Here is a 12,352-nt window from a genome sequence, read left to right on the forward strand (position 1 = left end):
TAAGCCCTAAATCAACAGCCTTCCCATCTTCGTTAGTGCCATTTGAAGATATAATACATAGCCCTGCCTTTCCTGTCTTGCATAATCCAGCTCAGCTAATTTAGCCTACCTGGTCTAGATTTGCTGGCTACAGGCTCTAGCCTGGGCCGGGGAGACAGGCCACTCCAGAGAGTGACCCATCCCATCCCACTAGTGATGTCTCACAGGCACACTGCCACAGAGCATCTCTCCAAGGCAGATGAGATGAATCATCCTCTAGGCACCTAGGCTTTCTTCCAGTCAGCAAAGACTGGATTAGTGTAGACATCCAATATGTAGACTGCTAGGGGTAGGTGAAGTAAACAACACCCTTTACGTCAGTCATGCTGAACACGCAGAGCTGTGACCCTCCCCAAGAAGATGAAGAATCAAGAAGAAAAAATCAAAATCACTGATGGAAACAAGCCAGGTGATAGCACAAATATGTGCATATGCAACATTCTGGATGTTTTGTGCTATCCTTTGTAGAAGATAGCATACAAGCATGCTGCAGCTTACACAGCTCAATTCTGCCTTCCCAACAAAACTTATAGTAGTTAAGCCTGCAAACGTAACACTGAAAAAACATATATGTCAAACTGTAAGCTTGCACTTTGCATATTTAAGCCAAGAAAAAATGTCATCAGTAAATCAGGACCAAAAAATGCTAGCCGTGTGTCAAATGGCTGCAACAAAACTATACTTTTGGAAACTAGCTTTTTATCTGCTTCGATTTCCCCCGCCTTGAATTTCATTAGAATATAGGTTCTTCTACCTTTAAGTGTCAAATGCTGACAGCTGCCATTCTTCCTGGAGAACTTGCTCTGAGGGAATTACAAACAGCTACAAAGACACACTTCACACAGCTATATAGTTTGTGAATCCTTTAACATATGGCCAGTTTGCATTCTCCTTGTGCATCCTTTCAACTCCTTTCTCCCCTCTTCCAGGACAACAGTGCTGAGAAAAATACTGTACACCTCAAGCTAATTTACTATTATTTCCCCCATGCCCTTATAGGATTATTCTCTGCAATATTTGATGCTTTGCTGAGACTCTGAAGTGCTGCCTGACAGTAGGGAATGGGAGCTTCCGTGGAATGACTTATTGGCAGGATTCAGTAATTCACCAACTCTTTAGTCAGGGATGGGAACTGAACACACTCTCTGGGCCAGCTCTTGAAGTCTGTCAGCTAGGAGTAAGTAGACAATTTGAGCATTAATAATGGTATTCCCATTCCTACAGTTGATTACCCTTATGCTTAGTTTTATATAGTGAGAAGGTAGACAAGAGAACAGAGCAGGCCAACCATTCGTGTAATCAGAGCAAACGCTGGTGCCAGTGTCCTCAGCTGTGGCCAGGCCATTTAGCAAAAAAAGAGTTTCTACTTAACTCAATTAGCTCAAAGACCACTTACCCCTGCATCTCTCACTCATTTACTTACACTGAAGGCTACCTAATTTGCTAAATTCTTTATTTGATACAGCAGCTATTAACATACCCAGAAATAATAATCTCTCTGTTTGAATACACAGCTGGTTTTGCATCTCTTTTTAACATGACGAACAACTGCGCAGTAAATGAGGCTATATTTATTTTTGCCAATGCTATTTGGCTGAACTTGTTCTTGATAGCATGTCACTACCACAGCGCTACCTTGGGCAGATGCACTATTCAGATTTACACAGCACAGATATGTATCAGAGCCTATTGACACCGCACAAGGCCAGACTCAGAACCTGAAACCTTCCCACCAGTTGGCCTGTGGTTTGCTCTGTAACTTTTTTTACATTCCCCCGATCTGATCCACACATTTTGCCAATGATACACTGCTTTGGCATGTGACAGAAGCAGGGAAGCCCTGCCAACATGCACACAAATGCCCTAGTTTTGCTGTAGTGGTCCTAAAGCATCCATTTTTCTTCTGTATTTGTCCCTCAAGGCTGCACACCTGTGTGGATGCTCTGATGCTGAGCAAACACACAGTGCACATCGCAGGCTTTCTTCCAGAGCAACATTAAGAGGGGCTCCCTGTAATGCCAGCTTCTGTGAAGCCTCTAAGATTCCCACATATTTGCCACCTCTTCTCCTCTGTCAAATGTTGTTACAACAGTCAAGTAGATTCAAATCTTACAGGGCAGGGGTAAAACTGTGAGCAGACAGCATTATAACATAAGCTTTGTTTTCTTAGGAAACTAAATGAGAAGTCATGTGCCACACCAGTTCAGGGGCCTGGTATAAATTGCAACTGCAGAAAAAGGGTTGCACAGATATACCCTGCCTGGTCCTTTTTGTGAAGACAAGGAAGGCCTTTATTAGCAAAAGCTGGTTTGATCGATTTAAAAGATGCTAGCCCAAGAAATAAAGCTGTCTCTTGTAACACAATTCATGAGGAACCTCTAGGTTCTCCAGGGAAGAATTGGGCATGGGTATGTGTTGGAGTTTTTGGGTGTGAAAAAAACTTCTATTTGTCCAAACGTAGCTTTTTCCATCCCAACAAAGGTGAGACTTGGCCATTTAAAATCCCTGGGTTTGGCATTCTCTTCTTTGAACTTTATGCCAAAAGATTCATCAAGAGTGGCTTCATACAACAAATGGAACAAAAAAAAAGAAAAAACAACCAAACAACCAAGAGTTCTTTGGGGGCAGTAGAACTAATACCTAGCACCCATAAGCCAGGAAGAAACAAGGCATAGCCAAGGACAAACACAGAGCCTAGGCTAAGAGTAGAGACAGCAGAACTGAGCTTGTAACAGTAAAAGAAATAAGCACAAATATTTTATTTGTGATGGAAAAAAAAAAAGAAAATCACCATACTGAAAACCTGCAGAGTTGTTCAGAGAGGCAGATTAGAGTGATGGGGTCGCCCTATCCCCACACAGGCAGCACAAGCGCCTTTTAAACCTGCCGGGAGGAATATGTAGATTTATTAGCCAAGATGTTTGTATTGACTGTGCCACCTGCAGGGCTGAGGCAAAGAAGTCAGTAAAACACCAGCTGATGATTGCAAAGCACACATCAGGGTGCAGGACAGGCACTGAACTGCCAAAGTACTCAGCTGCCCCTTCTGGGGCAGTAGCAGGCCAACTCCAAAGCAAATCCTATGAAGGGGAAAAACTCACTCTGCGAAGGTGCCAGCCAGACCCCAGGAAGGTGAAGGACGTAACTTCTACCAGCATAGACAAAGCTAATAGTTTTCATTGCCATTTTCCCTAGTCAAGCCATCTTAAAACTGGATTGAAAAGCTCACTCACCTTACCGCTGAAGATTAAATGGCTTCTGTGATCATAATTGATCGCTGATAACAACTTTAATCAACTCAAGCAAGTAAAAGAGATACCATGCAGTATCTTCTGATCTTTCCCCAAACAAGAGCTGTCACGTGTCAAACCACTGTGGACCAGCAACCTTGTGTTTTGAAACATGTAGGTCCACTGTAAATTAAGTACTCCTTGCTACAAAAATTCAAGTCACCCTTGTCTGGAGACCTTCCTTCCGCTCCCCTCAACAAGTCTGTTGCCTTGTTTAGACATGGTGTATTTTCCAAATACTCATTTAGCCTTGGACAACGGTTTTTTGCTCAGATGGTTTTTGCTAAAGAAAAGTAAGAGTTTAGAAATATCACTGCTAGCAGTGGAAGTTTTACTTTTGAATCAATAGAAACAGGGCCTGAAAGTCACAGACAAGACTGGAAGACTGTGCTGTAAAGTGAAGATACTTAAACAATAAAACCTTTACAGTGCAAAACACATTCTCAGGGGATTTTACAGAGTCTCAAATACAGGGAATGCAAAGAGCTGCTGAAGTCTTGGAACAAAGAGATCAACTGAAATGAAACCAAGCACAAACTATATACAGCACTTAGAAAGCACAATCCTAAAAGCCCTGGACAGGTGAGAACAATTGTTATTTGGGAGTAAAAATGTAACAAGAGTGTTGACAACTTTCCAAAGGACCTTCTGGTATTTTATTATTGTGCTATGTTTGCTAGGATTTGTCCCCTAGTATTTTTATTTCAGTGACATGCTACAAATAGGTGCTGGGTGTGATGACAGTTCACAAAGTATTTACTAAATTCAAGGAAGGAGCACCCATGCTTTTCCACTATCTGGATTTGAGAAGCTTCAATTATATGGCTTTTTGAGAAGCTGACTAAAAATCAACATCACACCTGGCTAATTCTTTTCTCCTTTTTTTTAAAAAATTACACTTGCTGGCTTACAAGCTATTAGGAAAATACTTTCTTTTCATTGAGGGGAAAAAAAAAAAAAGGGAACTTTACTTTTACTGCAGTAGGGGCTGATTTCAGACCAGTGGGGTGAGCTAGAGCAGAAGCTGCAGAGGAGCTGGGCATATTGCACTGGACTGTCCCCCATCTACACACACGATCACAGCACTAGAGGCAGAATGACTCCTTGAAAGCCAACAGCTTTCCACCTGCTGCTCAATTTGACAGGGCTGCAAGCTCAGGAAATAGCCCATTTACTAACCCTGGCTTCCCTGCACCTAGTGTTCAGCTCAGCCAGCAGAGTCCGTGGAGCCCTAATAGCAGTATTTATCCTTTTGGCAAGTGAGGAGACACAGAGAAAGCAGGGAGGAAAAGACAGAAGGCACCCCAGAAGAGGAGAAAGGAAAGCCACATAGACATACAAAAGGGTGTCGAGCACATTTTGCAGAAGATACAAACTCCACATCCATTAGGACTTGCTGTCTAAGCAACAAGAGCTCCTGGCAGACACAGCTGACTTCACTGAAAAAATGTTTGTTGTAATAAAGGGCAGGGAGGGGGGGAAAAAAAAAAAGGTGAATAGGAAGAGAGACATCAGAAGAACAGGAGCTATGCAAAAACAGGATGCAAGGGCACAGGCCATTTATCTTCCCCATCTATGGAAATGTGAAGACACATGCCAAGGGAATAGCAATAGTGAAGGGCAGCTGGGGACGTTCGCTCCTTACAGACCTCCAGGAGAGTTCCTCTAGGAGAAACGCCTGCCTTTCTGCAGGAGCCCACAGGTGGGCCAACAGGGAGACAGGACAGCCACTGGAGGACTCACAAAAAAGGTGAATGGGAAGAGAGACATCAGAAGAACAGGAGCTATGCAAAAACAGGATGCAAGGGCACAGGCCATTTATCTTCCCCATCTATGGAAATGTGAAGACACATGCCAAGGGAATAGCAATAGTGAAGGGCAGCTGGGGACGTTCGCTCCTTACAGACCTCCAGGAGAGTTCCTCTAGGAGAAACGCCTGCCTTTCTGCAGGAGCCCACAGGTGGGCCAACAGGGAGACAGGACAGCCACTGGAGTACTCACAACCAGCTATCACTGTCTGCAAGATGCTGCACGTGCCAGACACATGTTTTGATGGAAGTCACCTCATCCCAAATTTGTAACATGAATGCTCTGCGGACTTCTCTTGAACCCAGGCGAAATAAACACGTAAAAAATAACAACACACACATCCCCCACCAGATCATCCTAACATGATGCATGTCTCATTTCCTACATGCTAAGGAACAAATCACAAAAACTGGTATTTACCAGCTTGGACTTGCAACCAACTTTCACTTCATACCCATTTGAAGACAAGGGGTAGGTCCCTCCAAAGTCTCACCTGAGCAGATCAACGCTCACAAATGCCGCTCTCACTCAGAGCCCCTGATGCTTCCCACAGGAACATTGTCGTACCTCAGCAACAGGGCAAGATCACACCTGCAGTTACATGAACATGCAAAGGACAGAGGTGGCTGCTATTCCAGTGCCGGCAGTTTCTAGTTAGCCCCATGTTCCAAAATGTGTTTACGTTCCAAGCCAAAAATATAAATAATGGCAGCAAAGGTAAAAGGGTTTATATAAACATGCCTCTCCACTGTTAATCACTGGCCTATTAGTTCATTTTTGGAAATGATGAGAAATAACGTCCTGCCCTCCACAGTAGGACAAAGAGTTAGAAACATGGGGAAAAGGTTCCGTATCAAGCAAAAGAAAACTTTTTTCAAGCTGCCCTTCTGACTCCCGTGTATCAACAGTTTGTCCCCCTTGCCCCATGACTACATTTGACACCACCGCCCTGGCTTCTATCATGAGTTGAAAAGTGCTAGTCAGACTCCAAGATAAACTTGTCAATAGCAAGGCACAGACATTCACATTCTTCCCTACCTGCTTGTGAGTGTCAGCTGTTTGTCTGGGAGCAGTCCCTTGAAAAGCTTGTACTGAAGGAAAAAAGGAAAGGGGGGTGCAGAGGGCGTTTCAAACAGAAAAAAAAAATCGGGGAGGGGAACCCCACAAAGACTGCAAAGAGAAAATATCAGGTCCTCCCAACAACCTTCTTTATCAGAGGTTCATTGTCAATCAATTAGCCAAGGCAGCAGGGGTCTGTAGGAAGGGGGGTAGCTCGAGAGACAATGGTCTGCCCTGTTGTATTACTATTTAATCACTTTTCCTAAATAAATAAAGCAGCCCTGAGGTGCTGTCATGTCAAGGGAATTTATAACAAAAAACCCCTTCATTTTTCATTGGTCATTACTTTTCCTTCCCTCCCACCCCTGCAGGACTAGAGAGGGTTATTACTGTAGCCTTAAGTTCCATCTTTGTGTTGCTTGCCTTTGATTCCCACTCGGACCTTGCCACTTTCTGGCACTAATTTGTCAGGCCAAACAAAGGAGGGATTTGTACCTCCTGTAAGGTCTCAATTAGGAAAGGCTTCTGCTGTATTATGTGCCATTGGGACAGGACACAAAGACGGTAATTACAGGAATTTGCACTAAATGGCTGAAGAATTCACAGCAAAACTTTTCTTCCTCCCCCCTCCTCATCCTTTTCCAAGCTTACCCCTCCCAGCAGCCCTGGGGAAAATGGCTCGCAATGCCTGCAAGCTGTAATTACCAACAGCAGGCCCCTTAGGTTAAACAGCAGCCCACGCCAGGGAGCAGCGCAAACTGCCTGCAGGGAGCACGGTACAAGCAGAGAGTCTCAGCTTGCTGGTGTGTCTCCAGAGTCTCCTCAGCACAAACTTTTCTGAGCCGGACAAGTTTCCCCAGTTATAATTACAATTACTCATTTCTTTGCGCTAGAAAGAAGTTCCAGCTAGAAGTTCCAGCCGACTCTCAAAGACCAGCTCTGAGGGTCCCAGGCAAAGGGTCCGCTCCTCCAGTAAGTGCTGTGCATCCCCCTCCTCAGGCACAGGGAATCCCAGTGGCTGGGTCCTCACAGACTCTCCACAACTCACATTTCTCTGCACAGGAGTGTTTGCTCAGCTTTACAGACTAAAAGGAGACCACAGGAGCACTGGGAATGCCTCGTGTATCAAGAAAAGACTCCATGCAACCCTTACACAGTCACAGCACCTTATTTCTGTGGGGAATACAAGAGTGAGTGAAGATGAATTGTCCTACGTTTGGGAAAGGAAATCCACCCTTTCCCACAGAAAAGTCTGCTCCCATACTACATAATGCAAGACTAAATCCTATTTCATGTTGGACACATGCATTTTGTTGCCATCCCAGGGCTTGATCCTATTTTTGAGGAGGTCTTGGAAATGCTTATTCATTCCCAAACTGGATAAAATCATGTTCCTTCCTAGGACTAGACTCAGCAGTCAAATGAACCAAGATTTACAATTAGATGCAGAGATTTAAGGTCTTGTTTTCACCCCTGCCTCAAGGGAAGAGCCAGGCAGATGAGCTCATGCCTGAACGTCAGTACTAGAACATGCATCGCCAAATGACAGTGTTTCATGGAACCATATATGCTTTGAGGAGCCTCCCCAGAAGGCCCAGAGCTGAAACTGAGTTCCAAAAACGACTTGGAGGAGACACAGTAATAAAAGGAAACAAAAGTGCTTGAAGTTGTAAAGTTGCATGGTACCCAGCATTCAAATCACTTTGATTCTGGACCACCTTTCCAGTGTCCTGAATCAAGAAAACAGCTCAGTCACCCTGTAAGGCAGCCCTGGCCCATGTGTTGGGCAGGATCTAACATTTCAGCACTGCTCATCCAATGGAGGAGAATCCCTGAATATCCCATAGGCTGTTCTCCACATTTTAGAGAGAGCAAAGAAAGGCTAACACACCAAAGTGTCTATGGCCACAGAGAGAGGCAGGGAAGAGCTGTGTGCTGCTAAAACACATACGTGCTCTTGTAAGTGATTTCCTGCAGAAGGGGATGCAGATGCTGCAATCTGGTTGCTTACCTGCACACTTGAAGCTCTGAACTGTGAGCCCTCTCTCTAGAGACAGCGTGGTCAGGATGCTGAGGAAGCTGGTGGTCACAGATTGGCGCTTGCTCTTTCTAAGATCATTTCCAAAGGGCCGATCTCCAGGTTTGTTCCTAAGCGTGACCTGCGGGTTCTGAGTTAAACTTCTAGTAGCATTGGCTGCTGCTCTCAGTGCCTCCATCCACTCCTGGGCCCTCTGACGGGTCTCTGCACGCAGGCGGAGGACATCTTGAGGAAAAATGACCTGAAAGCAAGAGTCATAGCCATCCTGAGTATCTGTCTGGACTGACAGGCACACATCGACATTGTAGCTCAGCAGAGGATCTTCGTCAAGCCTACCCGGTTGGAATGCCATGAGATAAGACCTGTTCAGGATAAAAGTAAATGCCTTCCAGTTATTCTGGATAGTTAACCTATAAAGAGTCCCTGATTTGAGAATATTTTGGTACTCTTTAGTGTTTTCAGTCAAATTCATGGATAGGAAGAGCTCCATAGGCTTCTCTAACAATCCATTGGTTTGAGAAAGGTCACTATTATTGTCAGGCTTTGGCACATTCTCCAGTTTCTCCTGCTGTCTCGTGAAAGCAGGCACAGAAGCACGCACCACTTCCCAGAGTTTCTGTCCCCAGTCCAAAGCCTCCCATGAGGACTCTGCCTTCAGCTGTAGCTGCGAGTTGTCTGACAGGACAGCGTCCACCACCTTGGTTTCAATGCAACCAGTAACAGTGACTCTCTGAAAATGCATGAGTGGATACACAGTGGGAAGAGTCTGGTTGCCACTGCTGTCCAAGCAATACAGGTACAGTTTGTACGGGGAGAGCTCAGCGTAACAGGTTTGCCAGTAGCTGTCATTGTCTCTTCTAATTTCTAAGTATCCCTTCTTCAGAATATTTGGGAACGCTGGCTTGTGTTCTGGAGGAAACAAAATGAGAACGTTACCATTAATTCTTTTTAAATAGTCGTTTCAAATTGCTACGTCATTCTGGCTTATCTCTCCTACCCACACATGATATATCTGGAGGACAGGATCACAGAAATAGCCTTCACACAATAGGTTATAATTATCAAACACAAGCACCGACTCTACATTTGAACCAAGCACTTTTTTATCCAGAGGTACCAAAACACTTTACAGGGACAGGGAAACAGAGGGACAGAGAAACAAAGCAATTTTCCTGAGATTATCCAGAATAGTGACAGAGCAACAAAACACTGCGAGTCTCCCAGAACCTAGTCCAGAAGAGTACAATATTATCAAGTAATCTACTGCCAATTGAAATAGATTTCCACCATGAGAAACAAATACAAATTAAAACACCTTCCCCTCAGCACCGCACCTGGCACCTGGACTTACCTAGGACACGGGGAATGGAGAACTGTGCCCAATGACAGCAGTTTCTTAACACATTTCAGCACAACCTGGGACCAGAACATTTTGCACAGTTCCTTTTACTAGAGAGGAGCTTTGCTGATCTATCAGAATCAGGCTCAGGACCAGCAGATATGACCAAAAATTAAAAAAGGGTGCCAAGACTCAAACACACATATCTAAGTGCCTCAGCACTTCAGGTGCTTCAGAGCAGACCCTTGCACAAACCTCATCCCAAGGCAAAGTCAAGGGGAATTTTCTTCATCTCCAGAAAACCAGCCATACACGAGTCATTTTGGGCACCAAAGTGATATGAATTTAAAAGGAATTATCTAAAGCATTTTTGAGTTTTAAAAAAGGTTTCCATGCAAAATTTGTTCCAATCAGATTTGCACCACTTCAGCCACCATTAATACATATGCAGACGTCGTATTTTCACCTTGGGCTGGACATGTGGGTCTATGCAATTTTTATCGGTCCCTGTATAAATTCAGTGGCATTCACTGTTACGCTCTAACACAGACTTTAACACTTAACCAAAACAACCCAGCCTGAGGAACAAATTCTTGCTCCCATTTGACTGCTACTTCACCTTTTCAGTAAGCGTACCTGTGATGGGTCTTGACTTACAAACAGTGGCAGAATTAACAGACAGAAGTGAAGAGTTTTCTGCCTCTGATTGTCTCATCTCCTGCTGCATAGAGACTGCTACTCCCCACACAGGAACAAGGTAAGCCACCTGGGAACAGCTCTTCATCCACTGCCCGGCACAATTAGGTCAAAACAAAATCGGCACCAATTGACCTTAACCAGTGTTACAAACCGCAGCAATACAGGAGCTGTTTCACTTGTGGTATTTGCCCTTGGGCTGACAACCTTTTAAAGAGGAATAGGGTAGACAGCTGGAGGGGCAAAATATTTTCAGCGTCTCAGCTTAACCAGTTACCACTGACGTTAACAGGCCACACTCTAATAAGTTTTAGACCTGATCACCTCCAAGTATGCCTAGGACGTCTCCAATGCAGAGGCTAAGAGAACAGAAGCATTTGGGCTTGACAAAGCTTGGAAACAAAGAGCCAAAGATGAGCCTGTATAGAAGTTACTGCATCCCCACGTGTACTTCCCATGTATGGCTTCCCAGCTAATATAGCCAGGATTGCTGGCCAAGATGCTCTCACCACCGCCAGCTAATGGGTGAGTCTGTCTGTCTGTCTGTCCTCTCAGGGGCACAGGGAGAGTCAGGGACTATGAGTTTTTGAGGGACTGACTTACTATCCGAAGGGCTTCTGATACCAACTGGTGAGAAAGCAGATCCTGGTCTGTAACCTACAGTCTAAGGAAATGCTCCCATCCTTGGCTGAAAGCATTGGCTGTAGTTGGTTGTGAGAATTTTCTGTATGGTCAGGAGGAGGATTAAGGACAGCAACAGTGTAAAAGCTTTGGCTAGCTTTTCAGTGAAGACCAGCTTTAAGGATTTATAAGGATTAAGTAGATAAGTTTCAGTTAAACTTAATGAACATACATGAAAATTAATTGCTTGATATACTTAATGTGAATATGCAAACCTCATGGGGATTAAAAAAACAGGGAAGGATGCCAGCTCTCACCCACACTAACAAAAAGGAGGCATTTCGGTTCTGCCTTGCCAGCCCAGCCAGCCTCAGCTTCCCCACTTTGCCTACTTACTCAGAACGGAGCCTGCTTTTAACATCACATTCAAAGCACTCAACACTTTAGCTACAAAGATTTCCTGCATATATGACTAAAATCATAACAACAATTAAAAAATTGCTACTTTGGCACTAGGTCTGAAAAGGTGGAAAAGAAATCAATATAACTATACCTTGCCGACAAATAAGCTACTGGAGAGTATTTCAGCTAAATATCAAAACTGAAAGCCTAATCTAAAACTCAAAATGGTAGAGAAAAAGCACACTTTCATATCCCAAATGGACAGATACACGTGCATGCATGCACGCACACACACACACTAAAAGGGAACCAATTTTATTCACCGTACATCTCTGGCCCCGACATTCATTAGTATTTCTGCGCTAACTCAAAAGCCATTAATTTCTCTGAAACCCACACTAATCCCTTTGTAGTGCAGATAATGGGCAGCCATTCTAGAGTCATCTTCCCTTTCTATTAATCCAATCAGGGAGGCAGTGCTTCTGCAGCTCCAACTGCAATCTCCCTCGCTTCCATCAAGTACAGATGACAGTTCAAGCTTCTCCATAATAAGACAACTCGTAACCTTCCCCCAGCCACCCCTGCTTCATCTGCACACAGGTTTGCTTGTCTTTTGTTGAGTTAGAGAAAGGCTATCTCTCCCTGCCTTTCACAGAGGCACCCCACTCTCCCTCCTTCGCCCCACTTCTTCCGTTCAAGCTCCCATGAATCGGCTCCACTGACTCTCCCTCTAACCGGGACAGAATCAACAGCCAACTTGATTAAAATTCAAATGCTTCGTATTGTTTAGGTCAGGGCAATAGATGCTGGCAGAGATGCACTGAATCCATATGCTACGCATATACACACACCTTACAACCCTCTGCTCCTTTATCTCCTCGACGTGCAGTGTGCCAGATAATATCTTTCCACTCAGAGAGCAAATGCTACCATCTCTCCATCCACCTTCCAAACAGAAACTGCATCTCTTTTCCTCCCTACAGAGACAGGGAGAATAAATTGAGGAAGAGTAAGAAAGGGGAAATAATCACAGTAAATGGCTCATGCCTGAGCCATTTG

General features: G+C 44.4%; 1 protein-coding gene across 1 annotated transcript in view; it reads right to left on the minus strand.

Annotated features, from left to right (window-relative positions):
* PLEKHM3 (pleckstrin homology domain containing M3) overlaps positions 1-12,352 on the minus strand; it is a 75,210-nt gene that overhangs the window by 52,668 nt on the left and 10,190 nt on the right. The window contains exon 2 of the mRNA XM_009643545.2: positions 8,209-9,144. Coding sequence (XP_009641840.1) covers positions 8,209-9,144 — 936 coding nt within the window. The remainder of the gene's footprint in view (positions 1-8,208; positions 9,145-12,352) is intronic.

This window comes from Egretta garzetta, unplaced genomic scaffold, assembly GCF_000687185.1.
Source record: "Egretta garzetta isolate BGI_Z169 unplaced genomic scaffold, ASM68718v1 scaffold297, whole genome shotgun sequence".
In the NCBI taxonomy this organism is placed as follows: Eukaryota; Metazoa; Chordata; class Aves; order Pelecaniformes; family Ardeidae; genus Egretta; species Egretta garzetta.